We start from the raw sequence: 24,724 nt of genomic DNA, 5'->3' as shown, positions 1-24,724 counted from the left end.
AGATTCTTTTCAAATTAATATTTAGTATTAAATATTTCTACTAAAAAATTTTGTATTTAATTATAAAAAAGAATAATACTTATAGTAATTCTGTTATAAAAGAATATATTTTAAATTATAAATATATTTAATATTTTTTAAAATTTGAATATAAAAAGTTTTTATTTTAAGATATTAAAATATAAATAATTATATAAAATAGCTATTCGCTATATTTAATTAATATCACTAATAAAATTTTATAATAATAATATTTGATATAGCTATCAGTAGTATTGTTTTAAGAAATTATATAAAAATAGATATACTTATTAGAGAAAAAAATTATAAATAAAAATTCACATTAATATTTAAAAAATTATGGGTTCTGTTATATATATTCTCCTGCTTTTAACCTTAAATCTAATAAAAATAGTATTTATTTTTTAAAATTGAATTTTTTTCAACTCGATTGTTTCTATAGTAACATATGTTGACAATAATACATCTTATAGTCGTTAGAAAACTCTAAAAAATATTTTATAGATCTATAAACAAATATCTTTGTTTCTTTGGATTTGTGTATAGAGAATAAAATGTCCTTTTTTAATTTGTTAGTATTCTTTTCAAAAAAATGAAAAGAGCTGAGTTTTACAGAAATTCACGAACACGAACATTAACATTCAAACCTAAGAAAATTGAGGAAAACAAAAGACGATTCCTTTTGAAAGAATATACAAAGGAAACTCTTGGATCTGGTTCTTTAGCTCGAGTTGTCCGTCTCCCAGAAGGTGAGGATCTTAATGAATGGCTCGCATCCAATAGTTTGTAAAATTATTTTTTTTAATATTTTCTTATCGAATTAGCTGTTGATTTTTATAATCAAATAAATATGCTCTATGGAACAATAACTGAATTTTGTCTAAGTGAAACATGTCCAATGATGTCTGCAGGGTCACAGTAAGTTTGTCTTAAATTGGCATATTTGTTTATTTTAGATATGAATATTTATGGCAAGATTCTAATAAATACAAAAAACCAACAAAAATGAGTGCGCCAGAATATATAGAAACCTTACTTCAATGGGTTCTTTCTTTTATTGATGATGAATCGGTATTCCCGACAAAAAATGGTTTATTAAATTTATAATTAAGTATAAAATTAAAGATCACAGGTTTCCCCTTCCCCAAATGCTTTTCTTTAATAATTCGTCAAATTTACAAGCGCCTTTTTCGAGTATATGCACATATTTATTGTCATCATTTTTCTGCTATTGTAGCATTAGGAGAAGAAGCTCATTTAAATACTAGCTTTAAACATTTTATATTCTTTGTTAATGAGTTTAAGTAATGGTCCATTTTCAATATATTTAATAATATTTATGATGTTTTTAGCCTTATTGAAAAGAAAGAATATGCACCACTGCAAGAACTTGTCGATAGTTTTATTACCAATGAAAAATAACATCTTTTTAATTATAAATCATCATAGTATTTTAGAAACAATAAAGTTTGAAAAATTTAAAGAACATATTTTAGATTTAAGAAATTATTAAACTTGTAACCATTATATGTGTTATCTCCTTAAATGTAAAGATAAATAATTAATTTAAAATATTCGTAAAAATTTACTTCGAAATTATTGTAAATATGATATTTTAATATAATTATTTACATAAATCTAGACGCTGATTTAGTATTTTTTACATTTTTAATTCACGTTCAAATGCAGCTAATTCGTCATCTTCAAAACCATTATTTTCATGAATAATATCAATTACATTATTTTCATTATCATTCAAAAACTCCAGATCATCGTCCGATAGCAATAAATTCGAATTTAGATTATTTTTTATATCATCAGTTAATTGATCTTCAGATTTAATAGTGTTTTTTTGAAAAGAAAAAATTTCAGAATGAATTTCTATTTTAGCTTGGTCTGTACATTTTATATTTTGAACTTTCTCATCTGTATCTGATCTGGAATTATCTATTAAATTATTCCGAGTAATATTTGAAAATTCTTTAGTTTGTATTTTATCTTCGCTAGCTAATTCTTTACTTTTTTCCATTAGTTTAAATCTGGCAGCTTTCTCTTCTCTTATTTCCTCTAATGTTCGAACCCTAAATTCGACATTATCTTTCTCATGAGCTGTTGATAATCCACGCTTCTCTTGCTTTCTAGAATTATTAGTTTTAGAATTTTTAAGACTAGTTTTCTGTTGAAAAATATTTCTTTGAGCTTTAGGTCCAGTAGGTATAAGAGTGGAAGCAGCAGAATTCTGTAGAGCTTGAGAAGTTATTTTTATATTTTCCTTTAAAGGTGATTTTTCTTGTTTTTTCGGATGTGTTGGTGCTAATAATACAGATTCAGGTTTACGTTTTCTCTTATCTACTTCATCTTCATTAAATAGAGACTTTTTTTTCTCCGATTCCATAATTACAGGGAACTGAGATACATCTAATTGCTTTTCATCATTTTGTTTTATTTCTGAAGATGAAATATTTAATTCTGCTTTTTCAGAAAAATTTGAATCAACAGTAGTATTTTTTTGAGATTCTAAAATATCATTCTGAAAATTAGATAAAAGAAACTGTTTTCCAGAACCTAATGTACTTTATTAGATTCTTTTTGTCCCTTTTTATCTTTAAAAATACCAGGTTGATCATGATGCTTAAACGGACAAATTGCTTTTGTACATCCTGTAGGTGTTGTTTCCCAATAACAATAAGTCCCGCTAATATAACTTGTTAAATGACGGTCACCACACCCAATTTTAGTACATGTTTGTCGTTGTTGAAACTCTTTACATTGTACACGACTTTCGCGAGCTGCTATGCTATGTCTATAAATACATAAATTTCCTTTATTACAAGAACTGTTCATGAAAAACAGACAGTCTGCGCGACCGTCTGCATAAAATTCTTTCATCAATTATTTATCTTTATTTTTTATGATTAATAAAACAATATTTTTTATAAACTTCCGCTTAGCATTCGGATAAATTAGGATTAATAAAAAAAAGTAAAATTGTTATTAAAGAAACAATGAGCTTTAGACCTTTAAGGATCAAAGGAAATATTTCTAAAATTCTTGTATTATTCAGGGTTTAGAAATACATGAAAATTTCTTTTTAGAAATTAATTGATATTAGAAACAAGCATACGCAACAACAGAAACAATGCATTTTAAAGCACCTATTCAGTTATATGGTATTGATGGTATGATATGTTTAGTTGGAAAAATGAAAAAGAAAGGCTTATATTTTCAGGAACATATGCTACGGCTCTCTATAATGCAGCAAGTAAAAATATGTCACTTGAAAAAATAGAAAAATCGCTTAATTCTCTTTGTAACGTCATTGATAAAGATGTAAAACTTTCTTTAATTCTTAACAATCCGTCCCTTTCGTTAAAAGATCGATTAATAATTGCCGATGTTCTTTCAAAATTACTAGGAAATGATAAATTAATTTCCAATTTTTTACAAATAATTGCGGAAAAAAACCGTTTTAATTTTATAAAAAGTGTATCTAAAAAGTTTTCATATCTAATAACTACAAAAAGGGGAGAAATTGAAGTAGTTGTTACTAGTGCTTCTGTAAATATATCATTACTGTTTGTTTTATTAATTCGTAATTTAGTTACTTGATTCACATTCTTTGAAGCGTCTGGAAACAGCTATTTCAAAATCAAAATATGTTGGTCCTGAAAAAAAACTTATAATGATTAATAAAGTAATTAAGTGTCAAAATATTTAATATATTTTGCTTACTAGAACTAGATAAATAAAAATATTATTGGAGGTATTATTGTAGAGATTGGAAACTATACGATCGATTTAAGTGTAGCAGATAAAATTCTAAAGTTAAATAAAATTTTAACAGGTAATTATATTTTATATTTTTAAGAGTAAGATGTAATTTAATTAGATTCCATTTAAATCTGTTAATTTATTTTATATATAAGTATTAACAAACAGAAATAATGTTAAATATATTAAAGTATTTTTAATAAATTTTTTAAATTTTATTATAGTATTTTTTATATAAAAAGTTATAAGAATCTTTTTATTTTCGCCATTGTTTTATATTTATAGTATTTTAGATATTTTATTTATAAAAATTTAGTAAATTTTTATTTTTTGGTATTAAAATTAGATTTTGTAATTTTCTCAATTTTTATATGTAAGAATAAAAACTATAATAGCCTTAGATTGTTATCCCTTAAGGGATTTCGAAGTACTGTAGCTTTAATGTAGTAAAAATAATAATCTATTACCTTTTTATTATTTCCATTAATAATATATTTTAGAAAAATATATTTACAAGAATACATATACAGTATTTTCATTTTGTACTTTATGAATAACTAATAATAAACCAGAAATAGTGTTTTATATTATGTTTATTATTTTATATAACTCCTAATAATTATATATTAAATTTAAATTATTAAAAAATATTAAAAAATTATTTTTGAAAAAAAGACAATTAATGCAATTTTAAGATTTTTCTGTCCTATGCAACTTTCTTCTTCTCAACTTTCGTACTTGTATTCATCTTTATTTCAGGTTCCAACTATAAGACCAGATGCTAGAAAATCTACACAATTTCGCCCATTATTTGCACAAATAAATGTTCTTCCATTGACTTATGGATCTTCTTGTATAAAATGGGATGATACTCATGTTGTTGTGGGTATCAAAGCAGAAATAATTGATGCATTGGATTTGCAAACTTTACATGAGTGCAAAAAAGGTGGAAAAATATCTATAAATGTAGAAATGTAGATTCCTTTCTATATAGATTTAAGTTAATTTTATTAGATTTCCTGATGCATCTCAAGAAAATTGTGAAGATGATTCCATGTCAGCATTTCTTACTCAATCTCTACAACAGTTTTTATCTGGCATTAGACCTGAATGTCTTTTAGTAACATCAACTAAAGCCTGGAATATATTCATAGATGCTGTTGTTCGTATTTTGAAAATATTCTGATATATACTTATTTTTATAAAGGTTATTTCATCAAATAGTCATTCTCTTCCTGCCCTTTCATTGGCGATGTATCTTGCACTTCAAACAGCTAGATTACCTCATATTATTGCACATATTGCACCAGAGAATATGAAGTTTAGAGAAGATATTCAAAATATTGGGTCTGGAGAGTTTGAAGTTGATTATGATTTGAAAAATAGTGTACCTATACCTGATATTGAAAAAGTTGGTGTAGTTATTTTTGTTGGAAATGTTGGCGAAAATATTTTGTATGATTTAAGCGCTGATGAAATGGCTGTTGTAGAAGGATTACTTGCTGTAGGAGTTCTTCAAAACGGTCAAATTGCATATACTAGAAGAATTTGTATATCTGGTACTTATAAAAGATCCTGTTTAAAACATTCAATTATAAAAAATATGTTAAAAGGTGCTGCAATTATGGGAAAGGAATTAATTAGAAAGAGCAAAGAAGATATTATTAATCAAGCAAATAATAATCAGATAGGTTTTTTGTATTCTTTTTAACTAAATAACATCTAGCATTACAAGAAAAAATTAACGGATTAAATGTTCATAAAAATGTGTTTAAATTTAATAATATTAGATATTTCTTGTATTAATTAACATTAATATTGACAATATATCTTTCAGAATAAATTAGAAAAACTCAAATCCTTTTCTTTCATGTATAGTTTTCATATATTATTATTCTTTTATCTATAAGGAATTCTACTGAATTTTTATGTAGATATCACTTTCCATAACTAGTTTTTTCCTGCTAATGCTATTATAGGGTACCTGAAAAATCAGCATAAGATTTTTTTAAAAAAAAAAAAAAGATAAAAAATACTCTTTTTTTTCTTTTTTTCTTGAGGCATACATATTAAATGTACTTTTTATATATTAATATAGAATAAGGTCTGTATTTTTTATATACTTTTTTAACAGGGTTTTAAATAGTCATTAAAGCTGACGATAAGATTAAGGCATATTAGATAAAAAAAATAGAGAAAAAGAATAAGAATTATAAAAAAAGAGGGGGGAAGCGTTTAGGAAGTAGATCGGATTTGAATGGTTTTTTTGGCCTTTACATAAAGAAGCGGTGAAAAAGATGGAGATTTTAAGTAGTAGATTTGAAATTTTAAGTAATATTGGCGATGGGAGCTTTGGGAATGTTGTTTTAGCACGTAAAAAAGTATCCAATGATTCAGAACCGACACTGGTAAGTGAAGATATAAAATGTTTTTCTAGTGTGCATAAAATATAATGAGATTTTTTCAAATGCTTAAAAAAATCAGAAAAATTTAAAATCTAGAAAAACTTGGTGAATAAAATATGGAATTTATAAGAAAAATCTCTAAATGATAAAATTTTATTTAATATTAAATGAGGTTAATACGTTTAGGTTGCTATTAAAACCATGAAAAAGACGTTTCAAACATTTTCCGACTGCTTAAAACTTCGAGAAATACAGGTGTGAATATTTGTCTTTTAATCTATAGAATTATTAATTTCATATGTTAGTCTCTACGTACACTTCCTCCTCATCCGCATATAGTTCCTGTATATGATACTTTTCTCGATCCTACAACTAAACGTTTACACTTAGTTATGGAGCACATGGAAGGAAACTTATATCAGCTCATTAAATCCAGGAATAGTAAAAATTTTGATATTGAAACAATACAACATATATTGTATTTACCTTATATTATTTTTCTAAAGAATATTTTAACATAGATATCTAGATATCAAACTTTGTCTGCTCTAAAACATATTCATGATCACAATTTCTTTCATAGAGATATTAAGCCGGAAAATATTTTAGTTTCTACAATACCAAGTCAGAAATTATCTGAATTATCAATTTTTAATAATAAATTTTTAACATCTCCAACAAAAGGTGTTACTTATTTAATTAAACTTGGCGACTTCGGATTAGCTAGAGAAATTGCATCTCAATCGCCATACACATCATATGTTTCAACAAGATGGTATCGTGCTCCAGAAGTACTTCTTCGTGCAAATGAATATTCTGCACCTGTTGATATCTGGGCTTTTGGAGCAATGGCAGTTGAATTAGCTACTTTTCGGCCTTTATTTCCCGGAACAAATGAAATTGATCAAATATGGAGAATTTGCGAAGTTATAGGTAGTCCTGCTATATGGATTCATAATAACGATAACACGGAAATTGGAGGAGGGGAATGGAAAAAAGGGTTAAAGTTAGCAGAAAAACTCGGATTTTCTTTCCCGAAGGCATTTTTCTCCATTTTTTAAATAATAATAATGGTAACTAGATTCCACCGATGTCTTTAGAGGCTATTTTGTCTAATTCTTGGCCTTCATCATTTGCTTCTTTTATTAGGTGGACAATACAGTGGGATCCACTTCGAAGACCTAACTGTATTCAAAGTCTTGAACATCCTTTTTTCAATAAAGTTAATAATTCGATTAAAGTATCCACTATAAAAATGAATATAAAATCTGAACCAGTATCGTTTCAACTTATTGATAAAAAATTAAGTATCGATCAGCACAACTTTTATCTTAATAAGATAGAATCTCATACACATAAAAAACAAATTTCAAATGAAAAATGTTCAAATATTCATTCTATGCCTCAAAGACACTTGTCTTTTAATTTAAAATATTTATGGTTTCGTAAAAAGTATGAAGTAGTAGATTCAGGAGAATCTAAATATAATAAAGACATCCAAAATGATAATCATTCAGAAATTGGTGTAAATTCCAGGAAATTTCACTCTAAGCACCATTGGCGTAATCTGGTCTGGAAAAGTAAAATTACGAACTCGGATCTAGTAATAGAACCAATAGTTTCTGAGAAGAATGTTGAGGAATTAACGCAAATATCTGAAAAATCTTCATTACACAAAGAAAATGATGTATCCATTAAACCATTGGTTGTTAATGAAAATGGATCGGAATTAGATATTAAGAAAATAGGCCAACTTAATTCAACTATTTTGGGTATAGAAAGTTCAGCAGTAGATGTATTAGAGAAAAATATAGGATCCACTATGAGATTTTTTTCACATTTACGGAAAAAAAGCAAACAATTAGAAAATTCCAAATTTAAAGACCTATATAACTTAAAATCAACTGATTATTCTATAAGCAATGATCAAGATAGTTTGGCTCTTCATATATTTGAATCACCAGATAAAACTTTAAAAACTTCTAATTCGGAATTGAATAAAAAACATACTCAAGAAATTGTTCAGCCTTTCCAAGATGTATTTACATTCACTAAAGACTCTTATAGCAATATACTTCAGAACAAAATATCATGTCCTACTAATAATCGACATCAAATAATCAATGGATCTGCCTCATCTCAAATTGAAGATTTTAAATCTTTAAGTCCATCAAATTCTAATGTTTTATGTGGACATAAAAAAATTGAAGATAAATTTATAAAAAATTCTTTAAATTTATCATATAATGCTGCAAAAAAAGAACTAGATACTATTAGAGGGATAAAAAAAAATAAAAATTATCATATGTGTCATCCTTATGGTTTAAAGAATGAAAAGACTGAGCGACATATTTCAACTGATTTGAAAAGTAAATTGCTTTTAAGACGGGTTTCTCAACCATTTCATTCGTCTAGATTATATTTTAATTTCAATGTTATACACCATAAACCAATTTTATCCGCTTCAGATGAGAAATATCCTTTAAAATACGAAGATATAACTAAACAAAATATTTCAATAAGAAAAAAGAAACCATTGGTCGTTTATTAAGTCTAGTTTAAAATCAAGCATTCTTTAATCAAACAAACATATATTTTATTATAACGATTTTTTCATTGAAAATACCCCTTTGGCTTATACGTTTGAGATTCAAATGTATATATTTTATATTATAAAAACAATTTCGATATTACCTACTTAACATTAAATTGCTTTAATGTCATTATTCAATGGGACGTTTTTAACAGAGGAATTAAAAAAGCATCAGCTATCTTTTTAAAAAAAAAACGTGTTTTTTATTCTCTTAGGTTAATAACTTACTTTCTGTTAGATGTTTTTATTGTCTTTTTCTTAAAATGAAAAAAAAAATAGTAGAGTTTTTATTTTTTACTTAGTAATTCTAATAATGCTTTATACATTGCATATTAATGCTTTTTTAATGTATTATTGAATATATATTTCTAATTATAAAAATAATCTTTAGATTTCTCGAACGTAAATATAAAAAACAAAATGGTAAGAAATAATATATTGGAATATGAATAAGATGAAACAAGACTAAAATAAATAGGTTGAAAACGAAGATAATATATTTCAAGGGTTTCATGCTAAACAGGTAGATTTAACAAAAAATCTAAAAAATAAAGAAATATTTCAAAAACATTCATCACATTTAAAGTCAGATATACAAAGGCAAAGAAAAAAGCAACCATTAGAGAAATTTCGTATGTTTTTTCATAATTTAAACAAAATACTGTTATTTTTTTAATAAAAAATTAATATATAAAGATCAAGACCATACGATACCATATCTTCGTCAACAAATTCGAAGAATTCCAAGATCAGTTATAAATAGGCGGTGGACACAGATTTCAGAATCATCACTTATTCAGATTGTGGAAATTTTAAAAGATATTCAACGGTTTAAGGAATATATATTTATTATATTAAATTAAATGTTATAGATCTGTTATTATGAGTATTCGTCACAAAACACGAAGGATGGATGCTCAAAGAAATTTAAATATAATGATTAATAAGTAATATATATGTTTTTAGTTTTTATATTTTTAATTGCATTAGAATACGAGATCGTATTTCAAGATTGTTGGTTCCATCTTCAAAAGAACAATATAATTATGAGAAATTGAAAGAAAAAAATGTAATATTTTTATTTTTTATATTAGCGTTGATATTTTTCAGCAAGAATTAGAGTCTATTCTTATTTCAAATTTAGAACAAATATCACGATTAGAAAAAGCATTAAATCAAGAAAAATAGTTAGTCTGATCTTCCTCGAATATTATATATATTGACATTAAAAAGCTTACTTTCTAAAGAAGAGGCAAATTTTCGGGAATTGACGAAAAATGCACAATATGATGAAAAATCAAAAAAACAGATTAAAAGAGTATTTTATTGATATAGAATTCTTTTTTTAACCAATGTCTCTAGCTTCATCCTTTACTAAGATTGCAAGACGATCAAATAGAACCGAAGTTTTCATATACTCAAATTAATTTAAATGAAAATAATTCTTTAGCATTTGATGTTTGTATTATTATTTATAAAATTAAATCCTGATTATTTAGATATTGAGTGATAAGTCATTTATTACTTTGGAAAGGCAAATAAAACAGTATGTTAATAATATGAAATCAAGTTCTACTAGAGCGGGAAAAATTATGCAATTATCTCAAAAAGCTCAAGTTACTTTATTGAAAATTTTAACATCATATGATCACTTTCTATCGCGTAGGATTTCAATTGATACTTGTATTTAGTTGAAAATAATTGTTTATGTATTTTATCTGTATTTCTGATACTTTTTAAAAATATTGTAAAAAAATTATGTAAATTTAAAAACTAAGTTATTTAAATATATGCCAGTGTTTTTGTAGTTATAAATACAGTGAACATATTATATTATAAATTAATGATTTAAGAATTAGATTTATTTTATTTAGAATAATATTGAATATTCATAAATAGTTCTATCAGTAAAAATGAGGCTAAATTTAATCTTTTAATGATTAACATCTATTTTTTAAATAATTTTTATATAAGATGGAGCTAAAATAGTTACTTTTTATTAATATATAGTATTTATCTAAAGAAATTTTAAAGTCTAATTGGATAAAAAAGAATTTAAATATACATTATTTATAAAATAAATAAAAATTTATTTTCTAACTTACATAACTAAAAATAGCAGTAATTTTAAATGTTGGTTTTCTGAATAATCTATATATCATTAAATTATAGAAAAAATATCTTAAAATTTTTATTTTTTAAGTTTTGACATAATCGTAATGTTGTTATTATGAACTTCATTAGTTTGCACTTCTTCACGTTTTATAGTTTCTAGCATTTCTTTTACAGTACTTTTATCAAGGTCGTCTCTTTTAGTCAAAAGATCTTCTACATACCAAAAAGGAAGATCCCAATAATCATGTTTAAATGCCATATAATCTTGAAAAAATAATGTGCGAGTTGTAGATAATAAAGTCAGCATTCTCTCAATAACATTAAAATGATATTCTAATTCTTTAGGATTTATATATCGTGCAAATAATCCAAATGCTAATCGTACATCGTTTTTTATTTGTTCAATGCAATTAGGCATTTTAAACCTACAACCTTTATTTCGTACACATGATAAATATAAAACTAAAAATTCAGTTAAAAGATCTTCCACCAAAATTCCAAAAAGATTTTCATTAAGATGTGATCTACAATCATCGAGATATTCTTTATATGTATCCATGATTAAAGACATATGATTACCCCCATACCATACTGGTGTAAAAAAAAATAAAAATGCAGATTTAAGATCGTTGCAAATAAGTTTAAGAAGAGAGATTATACACTTATGAGAAAGATCAAGAAACCCATCTGTTGTTTTGCTAAGGCATTCTGATATTTCTAATTTGTATTTTTCAGAGACCCAGGGCAAAATACGTGCTGAAATGGCTTCAGTATAATCTGCACAACGTATTTGATCATTGGCTAATGCAATAATATATTCAACCAAGCCTCCAGGAATATCATTAGGTTGTTCAATTTGTTTTATAACTTCAGAATGCAAAAGATCCCCCCATGCTTCTCTATGTTGTTGAAGTATCTTAGAACATTCTAAAACAACACCAAGAAGTACTCTACTTTGATTACTCTCAGCAGCAACATCCATTTGCTGACTTATCATTTGGAACATTATTACAGCACCAGGCATGCCATATAAATTGTCAGTATCAACTTCTGGTTGTTCTTCTCTTCTAATAAAGCTATTAAATTCCTTCTTTGACAAGTTAGAAACCCATTCTTTCATTTTTTTAACAATCAATCTTAAATAATCATCAACAATTTCTGATTCTTTTCCATCTAAGAGTCTAGGAATTAATTTATCCCGAGTAACACCAAGTTCTTTATTCATTTTTAAATAATATTTCTTTACAAATTCCAACACTTTTAGAATAGTTTTTGCATCTGGTTCATCGTACATTATATTTTTTAAAATATCATAAATACCAGCATGATAAAAGTTAAGAAAAACTTCAAATATATTCCATTTAAGTGGGACAAGATTAGTAATTTCTTGGTTTACAAGATGTAAATCATCGAATATCCAAAAGATATTTTCCAAAATCCCTGAATAATCAAACTTAAATCTTTCTTGAAATTCCTTTAAATTTATATCAATAGAAATCTTTATTTCCTCAAAGAATCGTTCTTTATAGTTACGAAGAATACGAGGACTATCATGAATTGTTTTAAGCCTGCATGCTAATTCTCTATTATTTTCTTTTAATTTTTCAATTTCGGAAAATTCTCTATCAAGTCTATCCTCTGTATCAATAACTTTAGCCAAACGTATAACCAAATCGTGGTTTCCATTTCTCACAATTTTCAAAATATCTTGTGTAAGGATCCAAAGCATATTTTCAAATAATTTTGAAATAGAATTTAACCTAGAAAAATAACGTTCAAGTATTCTTTGAACATCCTGGCCAGCATTTCTACTTTGATACATTGCTTGATCTCTAAAATTTTGTAATTGGACAAGCTTATAATGAATATTTAAAAAGTTTTGCATTCTTAGTGTTTCATCTAATATAATTTAATATAAAAAAAATTATATTTTTAATAACCTTCTTCATCTTGCTTCATCATTGTATCTATTTTATCTAGTTCTTTTGGTATATTTCGTAGATTTTCAGTCATTTTTTGTACGTCATTAAAGTTCTTGTAAATTTTAGATGCCTAAAAATGTTATTTTATTTCCCTTTTTTCTTCAAATTAACATTATCTATTATAGAAAACTTTTCTATCATTCGAGATTCTGAGAATAATTTATCAATCTAAAACATAAAATATAATTCTTTCATAGAAAAATCTATCACCTTAAACATATTATCTTTTATAGAATACATGTGTTGTTGTGTAGAACTTAAAAATGCCAATCCTGACTAGATATTTCATTATTTATTAAAATTAACATAGTATTTTAATCCTACTCGAATAATAGATAATTGGTCTTTAATAATTGCCTTAATTTGAGCATCTACTGATGATTTTTTTCTAGAAAATTGCGTAATTAAATTGTCCAATTTGTACAAATCCTATTCATTTTAACGTTTTAATATTATGTTATATTTTAGTGCTCACATCAGGCTGTCTCAAAAGTTCTTCAATACTATATCTTTCTTAAAAAAATCAATATATTTATTGTATTTCCTACCATTTAATGGCTGAATCCAAAGGTTCTTCCATTTATTTAAAAAAAGTTTTAAAAAAAGGTCGATGTAATAAGAAAATAATGGGATATTTTAAAATAACACTTCAGAGTATTTTTATCTAATTAAATGTCTTAAATATTTAATAAAAAATGCAGGATCTTCTATTGGTTTGCCAAAAAATATTAAACGCACATTATTATCATTAGGTTTGCGTAAAAGATTATCAACGGTTTATCATAGCATTTCACCTGTAACAGCTGGAAAGATTTTAAAGGTTAAGGAGCTTGTTTCTGTTGAAGAAGTAGATAAACGTTTGACTTCTATTGAAATGAAAAGACTTAGACGTCCTGATAAAGGTTATTATGTAGAATCATAAATATATAATTATAAAGATTATTATGGATTAAATTATTTAAAAAGAAAGGCTATTGATATTTATAAAATACTTTGTGGGAGGCTTCCGCATATATTTTGTTTATTAAATGTTTTTTTTTTACTTTTTACAATAATTTTTATATTTTCAACTCTAGAAGTTATAGAGAAAAAATGAAATCTTTTAAAATTCAAAAGAGTAAAAAAGAGTCAGAGATAGCCTTCTTAAATGTGTGTTTATTCTTAATTATATATGTTATAATATAAAAATGCATTTTGAGGTTTAATGTTAATATTTTATTAACGTTAAATATTTTATAAATATAATCAAATTTTAAAAGATATATTTTAGGATTTTATAACTTGATTATGGAATCCCCATTTATCTTATTAAATTGCAGAAATATAAACAAGGAATGGAAATTGATATCAATTTATAAGGTAATGATATAGAATTTATTTTATTCTTATAAAAAGAATTATTGAAAACTTTACTATATTATTTGTATGCATGTTTAAAAGGAATGCAGTCTATTTATGATATTTAGTTTTTTATGTATAATTTCAGTATTATTCAAGTGTTCCTGGAAATTTTCCTAAAAACATTATTGAATTTTATAAATTTAAAATAATATACCCTCTTCTCTCTATTAAAAAATAATTAGGGAAGGGTAAATAGATGTCAATATAAGTTACCTGCGTGTCCCATTGCTGTTTCCATTCATTAGGACCTTTTTATGTTATTTATAATAAAAGATGAAAAAATATTTTATACACAAACTCTGATATGTAGACCAAAAATCTCTACAAAGAATAAAATTATCACTGTGTATATTAATACACTTATAATAATTAATATAATTTTGATAACAACGCTGATAATGATTATTTTTGTGTTCTTAAAAATAATATCTTACCTTTGTCTATTTTAGAGCACAAAAAGCGCATTTATGATTAACAAAGAAATTTAACAATTCAAAAAGTTATAGTACCTGATTCATATTAGGAAAATTGCTATCAAATCCTGCTGTTTTGAGTTGTTTAAGGCTATTGTTTTTTAGCTAAATTTTTAATTTTAATTAATTAATAATATACTTTAATTCTTCAGACATTTTTATTTTTAAAATTATTTATTAAATATTTTAGGTATTATTTTAATGATTTAAGAAATTGGCTTTTCTTTTATAGTTGTATATAATTAAAATTTTTTTAAAAAATATTAATATTGAATAAAAAAATAAAATTTAATTAACTTGAATAACATATTATATATCACTATTGATTAGTTTTATTTAAATTTTTAAGAAATAGTTTAAAAAAATAATTTTTTTGTCAAATTATAAAGTTTAAAATAAATTTATGAAATTTAATATAAAATTTTAAAAGTGTAGCTAATATATTTGTTAATATTAATTTGTTGATTAATATGAGATATACAATAAAGCATTATTTTTATTATTTATTGGAGTTTAATACTTTTAAATATTTATATATTTTAAATTTAACCATAGATGATTTTTTAATATTGTTATTAATGTTTTTTTTTCTCATTATAAAAACATTTAAGTGATTGAATTGTTTTATAATTAGATTTTATCTTTTGATTATATATTTATAATTTCGAATTGTTAATTTGATAGAGATAATTTTAAAGTTATTAAATTAAATTTTTAAAATTAATATTAAAAATAGAAATATATTTAATTAAAACCGTAGAAAGAATATAAATAACTAATATTATCTCTGAAAATATTTTAACAATACTTTTTTGTCTTTGTTTAATATATACAAATGTTTTAAAATAATTGATATCAGTTTTATAAGATTGTTTAGTTGTTGTTATTTATAAAATCATAAAACAGTTGGATAATTATACATTTAATAAATATTATCACAAAAAAAAATAATTAAGATATGTTAATATTTGATTTTTTTTCTTAAAAAATAAATATATAATATTAATAAAGTAATAATAAGCGCTCTATATAAAAGATTTGCGTTAATTACTTAATTTATATCAGGTGCTCTTGATATATAGTATATCTTACCCTTCGTTATCTTTTATAGGTTAAAAAAATCCAAGATAGAATTTAATTTCTATAGATTTATGCTTATCTAGTATTTTGGATCAATTTTATAGAAAGCAGAAGTTTATTGTCAATAATATTACATAAATAATAAAAGATATAAATAAAAGTTATTAAAGACAAGAATTATAAAGATAATATATATATATATTGAAATGTTTTTTATTTAAAAATAATATTACATATTTTTGAATATAGAATAAAAGATATGTTCTATAAATAGATATCTTAATATAAAAATATCTTTTAGCGAGACAAGAATAATTAATTCATCGAGATATTAAATAGAATATATTTATATTGAAACGCATTGACAATTGTTAAAAGTTGTGAAAATAGAAAAATAAATATTTTTGATGAAAATATATAAAAATCTTATTAGATTATTTTAAATGTGGTATGCTATATAATATATAGTAGTTTTGAAATTATAATATTTTTTTCCAATAAATTTATAAATGTTTATTCTATTATATTTATTCATGCTCTTATCAAATTATTTACTTTTACATGAGATGCTTTAAAAAAGGTGTATGATAATGTTATTGTTCTGATATTTCGTACTAGTGGATCTTTAACAAAATCCGGGTCAATGAAAAAAAAAACCTTTTAAATATTAACTAACATTCAATTTCATCTTTTATACATACTGGCATATCAACCGATTCGCCTGCATTCAATTTTTGCTCTTCCATTTATTAGATTCTTTTTTTTTAACGATTTTCATACCCTCATAGCAAAAGCATGCAATTTTTGAAAAATACGGTGCAGCCTGGAGCTAGTTACAGATATGCTTTATATATATACATAACCCGAACCTGTGCAGGAGCAACACTATATGTAGAAATCCCTAATTGTTTTTAAAATTAATTAGATTCATAATTATAAACATACCAATGATATCTTTATCACTTCTATTATGTGCGGTATAAAATGCTTTTAGTTTTAGAAAAATTCCACATTATCCTCTTAAAAACCTGTTACCTAATGCTGTCTTCCATTTAATATTAGAAGAATCATATTATTTAAATAAATCATTTACTTCTCCAGGTAAAACATATATTTCTTTTTGCAGAGGCACAAAATTCCATTCAAGGGAATCCGAAACATCTGCATTAAACGTAATCCTGATCCTTTCTGCATCATGTATAGGAATCATTCTATCTGGTGTAAATTTTGAACTTTCAATAATGGGAGTACCAGCTAAAGTATAAATCAGGTTTTTTTAAAAAAAATTACTAAATACCCCATCCCATTTTTTGACATATCATCCTATATAAAGGAACAGAAGCATAAGAAATACCAAAAATCCCTAATAAAACAGAACTTGTATAAAGTAAAACAGATTGATTGCGTATTCTGGATTGAATTCTTGGATCTGTATGTAAAGAACGAAAAAAATTAAAAACATTAGGAAATTCAAAATGCTTTCGTTGGCTTATATATTTTCTCCATTGAAAAAATATGTTTTTTTGAATCATTTATTTCTAAAGATATAAGATTTAAATTTTACGGCATTCTTTATCAGATTATTGTCTTTATTCAAATTCTTTTCAATAATCTCTGAAGCAATATTGGTATAAAATAGACATATAAAGAGTGTTATTTATGGATTATTTTCTTATTTATATTTTTTTAAAGTACAAATATCTTTTTTTTGATTAACAGACATGTTTTTATAAGATTCTTTATTAGATGTCTAAAATAGTTTAAAAGTTTGAAAATGCAAATAAGTGGTTTTTAAAATTTGAAGAGAAGGGATTTTCTGTAATTCTTTATTTTTTTTCTTTTTTTTGAAAGATGGCTAATAGGCATAGATTTTGGTTTAGAGCTGAATATGCTGTTAAAAGTCTTTCAATTAAATACTAGATAGGACTAGCAAGTTGTATGACTGCTTTCGTTACTGTAGTATTATATTTTAATATATAAAATATTGATATTTTATTAGCACCTCATGGATCTTATAAAAGTAAGAATGCAAACAAGTAAAAAAGGTTAACAGGATTAACTGGTAAAATCATGAATATTTTACGTCATGAAAGCAAAAAAGAATTATTTTAGAAATGAAATTGAATAATTTTGATAGTATTTAAAACTATGTATAATGGATTAACAACTAATATTTTACGTCAGGAAACATATTCTACAGTGCATTTTGGAATATATTATGAATTAAAAAGTACAGTTTCTGAAAGAATATGTATATATATTATTGTAATATATATATATATATATAGGGAAATCTCTTACATTTAGTACTCTTATTTGTATAGCAACAATATCAGAAGCGTATAAAACTTATTGAAATATCATCAATTTACGTTTAATAGTATTGGTGGAGTTATTAGTAATCCGATGGATATAATTAATGTATTTTCTAAATATAAACTTATTTTTTTTGAATAAGATAGATTCGTATGCAAAATGATAATTCATCATTATACAAAGAAGAAATTAAAAGAACATATTCCATGGATTATATATAATGTTTAAAGATGAGAGATTTTCTTTATTTCTAAAGGAATGCTTCCCAATACAATGAGAGCTATATTTGTGATAGCAAGTCAATTATCTAGTTATGATTAATTTAAAGAAATTTTAGAGAAATCTGGCTATTTCTCAAAAGGAGTTTTAAGAGATTTTTCGGTATATATAAATACATTTATTTTTTCTGATTTATTAAAGTCAGTAGTATTAGCTGGATTTGTTGTAACTACAATGTTCGTATAGAAACATAAATGATTTTATTCTAAAAAAATAGATGTTCTTCAATAGATGCGATGAAATAAAGAGTTGTGAATTCAGATAAATATAAAAACATGTTTGTCTTTAAAGAAATCGAAAAAGAAGGAATAAAATTTGTATCTAGAGGCTGGGTGCCATCTTTTATAAGATTGGGGCCTCATACAATTATTACTTTTGTAAATAAGCCCATCTAGTTTAAGATATAAAATAATATTTTATAGATTATTTTGGAAGAACATAAAAAACTCTGGTAAAGGTGTTGTATAAAAAAGGTTTTGGAATTATGAAAATTTGTAGAATTTCTTATTATTTAGATACATTATATATAATCTAGTTATATATAATATCTCCGATATTTCTTTTTTTTTAACATAAAATTATTTAATCCCATGTCGTTTTTTCCCATCCATTTAAAGTTTTGTTTGAAAGATGTATATCATCACCAAAACCTACTGCTCCAATGCCCATATTTTCCACCCCACCTCTTTGTAAATCTCTTACAATTGTAGCTAATTTTACCTGAAGGTATTTTATACCTTGAGATATAACCTCATTTGGAGGCAAAGATCCCACTGTCTAACGTTTTTCATTAAAATAAGAAACTTATTTTAACTGCCTACTTCAACTCCGAAATAAAATTTATTTGGCTCTGCCGTATAATCAAATGTTTTATCTCGTGGAGCTTCTTCCCAATCAGTATTTCTACTTTTTGGCCTATTTTTATTAATTATTTGAATGAAACAGTTTTTATACAGACCACTCCGCTTCTGAACTTTCTTCAAACCAATAGTCCGTATGCCGAAGCTTATTCCATGGGTCATATTCAAATGCAATAGCAGAAACTGGTGACCATTTTGCATGTTCTTTTGCAATTCCCTATTTATTTTTAACCTATCATAATACAATACTTTTTTCTAACCTTCTTTGCAATGCATTTAAGTTTCAATTCTTGTGCTTTTCTCAATTTACAAATCAAAATACCTTTTCCTTCAGGATCTATCATATATTATATATATATAACTTTGTATATTTTATTTTTTACCATCAATTACTGGAGTACCAATAGTAGCATTATTTTCAACAACAAGATCTCTTGAATACACATCCATAGTACCATCCCCTGTACATTTGGCATATAAAGTTAGTTGAACAGAGCATTTTCTACAATATTGATCACAATCACAATCCTTCAAAAATTAACCGTTTTTCTCATAAAAAACGTTTAAAAACTACTCTCGTATATACTAATTTATCATCTACATTCGATGAGTGTAATGGTATCATCCCTAATCTGTGTGTAATAAATTCATCTGCAAGAACCGATGTGTTCATTTCTATCTCTACCAAGTCAATAGCTAACGCATTTTAGCCTCTAAAAAAACGTTTCTTTGGCATTAAATATACCTATAGTAGGCACTTCTGCTAAAATAATTCGTCTAAGAGAGTTTGCAAATCTAAAATTATCTTAAACTTAAACTTAATATTTTTTAAATTTTATACGCAAGATCTACATTAGATAATACAAAATCAACACTGTGTTTCCCAAGACTTCTTATAGTTATTTGGGGCCCTTCACGAGTGTCCATTCGCTTTTATATGGTTTTCTTCATATGCTCAGATTTTTTAAGTGTTTTGACGGTTGATATTTACCCGATTTAACGTCAAAAAAAAAGTTAAAAAATCTAAGCATATGAATGATAGGAAATTCTCTAGAATTTTCAAAATATTTTTTTGATTTTGTTGAGAAGAAATAATAGGGTCTCTTGTACTTTTTTTTCTGAAAAAAAAGGATAAAATATAAAGTAATGAGAGAACGGTTTTTCTTTTCATTAGCAAGAATTTCAGCCATACAAATCTTGCGTTCAGCAGGGATTACTCGTGCAAAACCTGTTGTAACAGATAGTTTTACTGATATCTTTATTCGGTATATTCTTTTATTGGGCACAACAGCGAAACATTTTGCAGAAATTTCGGGTCGACCATTAGTTGAAATGGAAGATTTGCGTGCAGCGATGGAAAATATTGGTTTATTGGGAGTTTCCTCTACAGAAGATGATGTTGAACCGATAGAAATATTTTTGAATTGGTGTAAAGGAAGTTTTACAGCAGAACTTCGGCAACTGTCTGGTCAAGAATCTAAGCCTGGTAATTCAAGTATAGGTTGGCTAGATAGTAATTTTTCTACAAGTTTTATGATTTGCTTTTAATTAAATGACTAGAATTAATGCAGAAACATATTAAGGAAAAATTTCAAGGAACTGTTCTCGATAATAATGTAGAAACACCAGTTCCTAGATTAGCAGATCCTCGTATAATCAATTTATCGCCATTGCATGAGAAAATTGAAACAATGTTAAAGAAATAATATTACAAGTCTAAAAATTCATATTTAAGGTTTAAATAAGAATCTTATATATCGATTATAAAACATAATTTTTTGGCTAATTCTATTCCTACTGCAGAAACGCTTTCCACAATCATTTGCCTAACATTTTCTTGAGTTTTATAATATCTCGATTGGCTTACAGGCACAATTGTCATATCTTCGAAAACATGTATTTCTTCAAGATTGAGGTTTTGAATGTCCTTTTCCTTTAAAATACCTGGGACGTCATAATTAAGAAGACTATTTTTATACTTTTGTAAATGTTTTGTTGCTTTGTTTTCTAAAGTCTTGATATGTAATGAATCTATATAGGAAACATTGCATATAGGCGATAATATGTTTGGTGTTGGCTCTAAAGTATGAAATGAGATATATAATGACCCACCTAGTTTCCAATGCTCTAGATATCTTTTCAGTGGTATCCATTCATATGTTTCCTGAAATTGTTAGCAACATTTTTGATGTATTTTATTTTTATACAGGATCTAACAACTCACTTGGATGGTATTCTCCCTTATATTTCATTTTTTGATGGTTATGGATATAATATCCTAAATTCGATAAATTAATATTTATAACTCTTGTTTTTTACCCATATAATAAAACTGACATTTTCTTTCTCGTACTAAACATATTTCTTGACATGCACTTATTTTTCCTAGGCATAGATTTTGCATATTACTTTCATACATGAAATAGACACTAGAAATTCCTCCTGGTAAAATATCAATCACTCCCATAGCAATTAATTTTCCATCAAGTCTATAACATTGATGAAAAGTTCCACATCCTGTTTTTGAATCAAATTTTAAAGGCGTATCGCACAGAAATCGAATAAATCCTTTTTTTTTTATTCGATTCTCTGGTTCTTTGTGTATATATGTCTGGTAATTGACATATAATGCATATTTTTCATCTGTATATGTATTTGACTCAATCGTCACTTTAAATGTATGAGAAAATATAGACGTATTGTCCATCTTGTCCGTTTCTGTCTTGTGTATTATATCGAACAAATTCCATGATTGCTTTTCGGGTATTGTTTTATCCCAAATATATTCATACAATCGTTTAACTGCTCTTCGCTGATTTTTATTCGGTTTAAATTTTTGTGCATCCAGTCTACAGCATTTATTATTGTATAAATTATTCAATTATTTTCAACACACCTAATTGTATACAATTTACAGCATGATCGTTTACTATTTGGTTTATATATATAATGGCCAGAACGTCTTACTTTGTAAATAACTCTTTAAATTTCAAAAAAAAAATCTACCTCCATCCTCGATTTAATAACATTTCATATGTCTTGTTTGTATCAGAACATACGCCGATAAGAAATAAGAGCATCTTCTTGAGAGTATTTTTTTTTTGATTTCTCTACTCTAAAAATAATCTAATTAAATATAACATTTAATCTTATATTTAATTTTTTATTATTTTTCCTTGATATTTTTATTTCCCTTTTAATATTCTCTCATCTTGCTCTTTTATTAAAAACTTAACCTGGCATTTCATTGTATACGCCCATAATCCAACTGTTTCTAGTCCTTTTTCTGGGCTATAAACAACATCTTGTTTATGGTTTTCACCCTCTGAACCACAATATCCACAGTGATCACTGGAATAACCTAGAAATGTAACAAATTCTATGCTCATTTTTTAAGTTTTTTAAAATTTTCTTAAGATTTGTTATAAAATGCCTTAATTGACTCTAATTATTTCCTAAAACTTGATAAATGTTTTACTAATTTTTTAAGCGGAGGTTGTCAATTTTTAAAAGGTCCGGGATGAAAGTCACTTGACGTACCGAGGTCTATCGACGTCAAAAAAAGAGTGAACTGGTGAGAACGTATTTTTAGGGTATTTTAAGAGTGTTCTCAAACTAAACAATATAATCGGTTTGTGCTTGCTTGTACAAGCGTACGGGTTGCTTTTTTCCCAGAAAAAAACCGTTTTATATGGCCGATTTTCAAGGTGAAAGAACAAACGTGACACCGATTGTCACACCCGTTGAGAGATCCATGATTTCTAGAACAGATCGTACAAAAGAGCGATAGTAAGTGTTTATTTGCTTATTTGTCCTTGTTTTGTTTCTTAATATGTTTAGTGATGAAACAGGCGCAAGGTTTGCAATGAAATGATTATATCTTTTTAATTGAGATTTAGACTGGTTGCAGGGATTGTTCCTCTTTCTTCAGCTAAGACACATCCGGGATATCCGGAAAGAAAGTATATTTTGTGTATCAGTTCTACCAATAACAAACAATCATGGGTTTTACCAAAAGGTGGGTGGGAAATTGATGAGTTGATTGAAGAAGCAGCATTGCGTGAGGCTTGGGAAGAAGGTTTTTAAGTGTTCCTCTAGTTATTAAATTTTTACATAAACAGCTGGGATTGTTGGCAAAATTACCTGTTCGCTTGGAATGATGCATGATCCTCGTCCAGCAAAAACATTTCAAAGAGCAGTAAAATATGTAATGCAAGAAAATCATCCATATATGTTTCATGATTCGTGCATTCCTCCTCGTGCAGTGTTTCAATATTTTGAATTAGATGTTGAGCGTCTTGAAGATGAATACCCTGAGATGAACAAGCGTATACGTAAATGGATGACTTATTCGGAAGCAAAAGAAGCTTTAGCATGGCGATTGGAAATGGTTGAAGCATTGGAACGAAGCTCAATTCTTAAATTTTGAGCAACAATTTGTCTTATTAATATATTGATCCGTCTCAACATGTGTAAATACTGGCACCGGCGAAATAAGTTTTTTCCCTTTTAAATATATAAAAGCCTTTAGGCTTGATTTATATATAGACATATACAAATCTTCTAAGTGACTCCACTGATACATTTCAACTTATTTAGATGTTTTTCGCTTTTTTATATGCCGAAATCATATAGGTAATCCTTATTTATACACCATAAATAATCCAAGCTTTTGTTTGCATATGCTGGAATCGCATAAATGATTCTTGTTTTTTTTAAAAATAACAGCCATATATAAAAAAATTATATACAGACGGAAAATTTTATTTCGGACCCACAATTAGAAAAGGATCTTTTTTTATTATTTAGCTATACTTTCATAAGAATCACTAATCCTTATCTAAATTATTTTGATAGGACATGTGTCAGCAGAATATATGTTGGAAGTATTTGATATATAGCATGTTTTGTACTTGTTTCATAATTCGTTATCAAATCTGTTTGCTTTAATCTCCTAATTTAAGGGTTGTTTTTTATTATAAATGGCAAATTATTTTTGAAGCCATTCATCTATTGGATATATTTTGTTTTAAAACATGTTGAAAATGATTGAATTTAAGAAAATATTTGAATTAGACTATTTTTATAGCCTTCTTATATAAAGAATCTAAATGAACTAAATAGTTAATTGTATTGTTAATAAAAAATAAAAAATATCATCTATATGTTAAAAATTTTACTACTGAAAAAAATGTTTCAGATCTTTAAATAGCAGGTGAAAAGCTCATTCAAAATATATATTTACTTTTATTTTTTATATCATTTCCATTCAACAATTAGCTAATCTTTTTGTTTTTTTTTAATATATATAAATATTTAATTTTTAATTCTTTCAACATTAAACCTTGAAATGAAAAAAATTTTTAGTATTTTAATATTATCAGTTATCCAAACATATTCTTTCGTAAAAAAAGAGAAAGTTCATTAA

The 24,724-nt window shown here is 25.5% G+C and overlaps 15 protein-coding genes across 15 annotated transcripts; 9 read left to right on the top strand and 6 right to left on the bottom strand.

Annotated features, from left to right (window-relative positions):
• Positions 1-575: 575 nt before the first annotated feature.
• On the top strand, positions 576-1,443 carry PNEG_00553 (hypothetical protein; the record flags this gene model as incomplete). Its single annotated transcript, XM_007874255.1, has 6 exons — positions 576-592; positions 637-803; positions 846-939; positions 978-1,111; positions 1,154-1,325; positions 1,374-1,443. The coding sequence occupies 6 exons, from the start codon at positions 576-578 to the stop codon at positions 1,441-1,443; spliced, it is 654 nt and encodes a 217-aa protein (XP_007872446.1).
• A 238-nt stretch (positions 1,444-1,681) lies between these two features.
• PNEG_00552 (hypothetical protein) lies at positions 1,682-2,921 on the bottom strand (the record flags this gene model as incomplete). Its single annotated transcript, XM_007874254.1, has 2 exons — positions 2,637-2,921; positions 1,682-2,586 (listed from the first exon to the last, which is right to left on the bottom strand). The coding sequence occupies exons 1-2, from the start codon at positions 2,908-2,910 to the stop codon at positions 1,682-1,684; spliced, it is 1,179 nt and encodes a 392-aa protein (XP_007872445.1). The 5' UTR covers positions 2,911-2,921.
• Positions 2,922-3,022: 101 nt separating this feature from the next.
• PNEG_00551 (ATP synthase F1, delta subunit) lies at positions 3,023-3,959 on the top strand. The gene is made up of 6 exons (XM_007874253.1): positions 3,023-3,086; positions 3,134-3,200; positions 3,251-3,579; positions 3,623-3,715; positions 3,763-3,865; positions 3,911-3,959. Exons 1-6 carry the CDS (start codon positions 3,027-3,029, stop codon positions 3,919-3,921), a joined length of 663 nt encoding a protein of 220 aa, XP_007872444.1. The 5' UTR covers positions 3,023-3,026; the 3' UTR covers positions 3,922-3,959.
• A 518-nt stretch (positions 3,960-4,477) lies between these two features.
• PNEG_00550 (hypothetical protein) lies at positions 4,478-5,560 on the top strand. The gene is made up of 3 exons (XM_007874251.1): positions 4,478-4,766; positions 4,807-4,954; positions 5,000-5,560. Exons 1-3 carry the CDS (start codon positions 4,501-4,503, stop codon positions 5,501-5,503), a joined length of 918 nt encoding a protein of 305 aa, XP_007872442.1. The 5' UTR covers positions 4,478-4,500; the 3' UTR covers positions 5,504-5,560.
• Positions 5,561-5,978: 418 nt separating this feature from the next.
• PNEG_00549 (hypothetical protein) lies at positions 5,979-8,767 on the top strand. The gene is made up of 5 exons (XM_007874249.1): positions 5,979-6,200; positions 6,384-6,452; positions 6,503-6,675; positions 6,727-7,237; positions 7,279-8,767. The coding sequence occupies exons 1-5, from the start codon at positions 6,090-6,092 to the stop codon at positions 8,746-8,748; spliced, it is 2,334 nt and encodes a 777-aa protein (XP_007872440.1). The 5' UTR covers positions 5,979-6,089; the 3' UTR covers positions 8,749-8,767.
• A 316-nt stretch (positions 8,768-9,083) lies between these two features.
• On the top strand, positions 9,084-10,481 carry PNEG_00548 (hypothetical protein; the record flags this gene model as incomplete). The annotated part of the gene is made up of 9 exons (XM_007874248.1): positions 9,084-9,213; positions 9,269-9,422; positions 9,487-9,619; positions 9,663-9,737; positions 9,781-9,859; positions 9,901-9,977; positions 10,024-10,108; positions 10,153-10,248; positions 10,290-10,481. The coding sequence occupies exons 1-9, from the start codon at positions 9,211-9,213 to the stop codon at positions 10,479-10,481; spliced, it is 894 nt and encodes a 297-aa protein (XP_007872439.1). The 5' UTR covers positions 9,084-9,210.
• Positions 10,482-10,981: 500 nt separating this feature from the next.
• Positions 10,982-13,467, bottom strand: PNEG_00547 (hypothetical protein; the record flags this gene model as incomplete). Its single annotated transcript, XM_007874247.1, has 7 exons — positions 10,982-12,804; positions 12,846-12,957; positions 12,999-13,055; positions 13,098-13,163; positions 13,212-13,316; positions 13,363-13,390; positions 13,436-13,467. The coding sequence occupies 7 exons, from the start codon at positions 13,465-13,467 to the stop codon at positions 10,982-10,984; spliced, it is 2,223 nt and encodes a 740-aa protein (XP_007872438.1).
• Positions 13,468-13,513: 46 nt separating this feature from the next.
• On the top strand, positions 13,514-13,809 carry PNEG_00546 (ribosomal protein L30; the record flags this gene model as incomplete). The annotated part of the gene is made up of 2 exons (XM_007874246.1): positions 13,514-13,541; positions 13,589-13,809. The coding sequence occupies 2 exons, from the start codon at positions 13,514-13,516 to the stop codon at positions 13,807-13,809; spliced, it is 249 nt and encodes an 82-aa protein (XP_007872437.1).
• Positions 13,810-14,375: 566 nt separating this feature from the next.
• Positions 14,376-14,917, bottom strand: PNEG_00545 (hypothetical protein; the record flags this gene model as incomplete). Its single annotated transcript, XM_007874245.1, has 7 exons — positions 14,376-14,401; positions 14,443-14,452; positions 14,502-14,536; positions 14,581-14,680; positions 14,723-14,728; positions 14,798-14,852; positions 14,901-14,917. The coding sequence occupies 7 exons, from the start codon at positions 14,915-14,917 to the stop codon at positions 14,376-14,378; spliced, it is 249 nt and encodes an 82-aa protein (XP_007872436.1).
• A 1,455-nt stretch (positions 14,918-16,372) lies between these two features.
• Positions 16,373-17,373, bottom strand: PNEG_00544 (hypothetical protein; the record flags this gene model as incomplete). The annotated part of the gene is made up of 8 exons (XM_007874244.1): positions 16,373-16,498; positions 16,543-16,580; positions 16,622-16,664; positions 16,711-16,742; positions 16,787-16,828; positions 16,877-16,886; positions 16,935-17,095; positions 17,139-17,373. 8 exons carry the CDS (start codon positions 17,371-17,373, stop codon positions 16,373-16,375), a joined length of 687 nt encoding a protein of 228 aa, XP_007872435.1.
• Positions 17,374-17,955: 582 nt separating this feature from the next.
• Positions 17,956-18,378, top strand: PNEG_00543 (hypothetical protein; the record flags this gene model as incomplete). Its single annotated transcript, XM_007874243.1, has 4 exons — positions 17,956-18,092; positions 18,130-18,181; positions 18,223-18,262; positions 18,304-18,378. Exons 1-4 carry the CDS (start codon positions 17,990-17,992, stop codon positions 18,376-18,378), a joined length of 270 nt encoding a protein of 89 aa, XP_007872434.1. The 5' UTR covers positions 17,956-17,989.
• Positions 18,379-19,018: 640 nt separating this feature from the next.
• PNEG_00542 (hypothetical protein) lies at positions 19,019-20,223 on the bottom strand (the record flags this gene model as incomplete). Its single annotated transcript, XM_007874241.1, has 8 exons — positions 19,019-19,213; positions 19,258-19,351; positions 19,395-19,513; positions 19,557-19,633; positions 19,680-19,824; positions 19,871-19,992; positions 20,042-20,091; positions 20,138-20,223. The coding sequence occupies 8 exons, from the start codon at positions 20,221-20,223 to the stop codon at positions 19,019-19,021; spliced, it is 888 nt and encodes a 295-aa protein (XP_007872432.1).
• An 81-nt stretch (positions 20,224-20,304) lies between these two features.
• Positions 20,305-21,647, top strand: PNEG_00541 (hypothetical protein). The gene is made up of 2 exons (XM_007874240.1): positions 20,305-20,809; positions 20,857-21,647. Exons 1-2 carry the CDS (start codon positions 20,443-20,445, stop codon positions 21,000-21,002), a joined length of 513 nt encoding a protein of 170 aa, XP_007872431.1. The 5' UTR covers positions 20,305-20,442; the 3' UTR covers positions 21,003-21,647.
• On the bottom strand, positions 20,837-22,463 carry PNEG_00540 (hypothetical protein). The gene is made up of 5 exons (XM_007874239.1): positions 22,303-22,463; positions 22,193-22,258; positions 21,616-22,145; positions 21,504-21,574; positions 20,837-21,460 (listed from the first exon to the last, which is right to left on the bottom strand). Exons 1-5 carry the CDS (start codon positions 22,374-22,376, stop codon positions 21,047-21,049), a joined length of 1,155 nt encoding a protein of 384 aa, XP_007872430.1. The 5' UTR covers positions 22,377-22,463; the 3' UTR covers positions 20,837-21,046.
• Positions 22,464-22,987: 524 nt separating this feature from the next.
• On the top strand, positions 22,988-23,777 carry PNEG_00539 (hypothetical protein; the record flags this gene model as incomplete). The annotated part of the gene is made up of 4 exons (XM_007874238.1): positions 22,988-23,085; positions 23,137-23,154; positions 23,196-23,374; positions 23,418-23,777. The coding sequence occupies 4 exons, from the start codon at positions 22,988-22,990 to the stop codon at positions 23,723-23,725; spliced, it is 603 nt and encodes a 200-aa protein (XP_007872429.1). The 3' UTR covers positions 23,726-23,777.
• Between the last annotated feature and the right edge of the window lie 947 nt (positions 23,778-24,724).

Source organism: Pneumocystis murina, assembly GCF_000349005.2.
Source record: "Pneumocystis murina B123 chromosome Unknown supercont1.1, whole genome shotgun sequence".
Lineage (NCBI taxonomy): Eukaryota > Fungi > Ascomycota > Pneumocystomycetes > Pneumocystales > Pneumocystaceae > Pneumocystis > Pneumocystis murina.
Note: the sequence above shows the minus strand (reverse complement) of the source record. Positions and strands in the feature narration are given on the sequence as shown.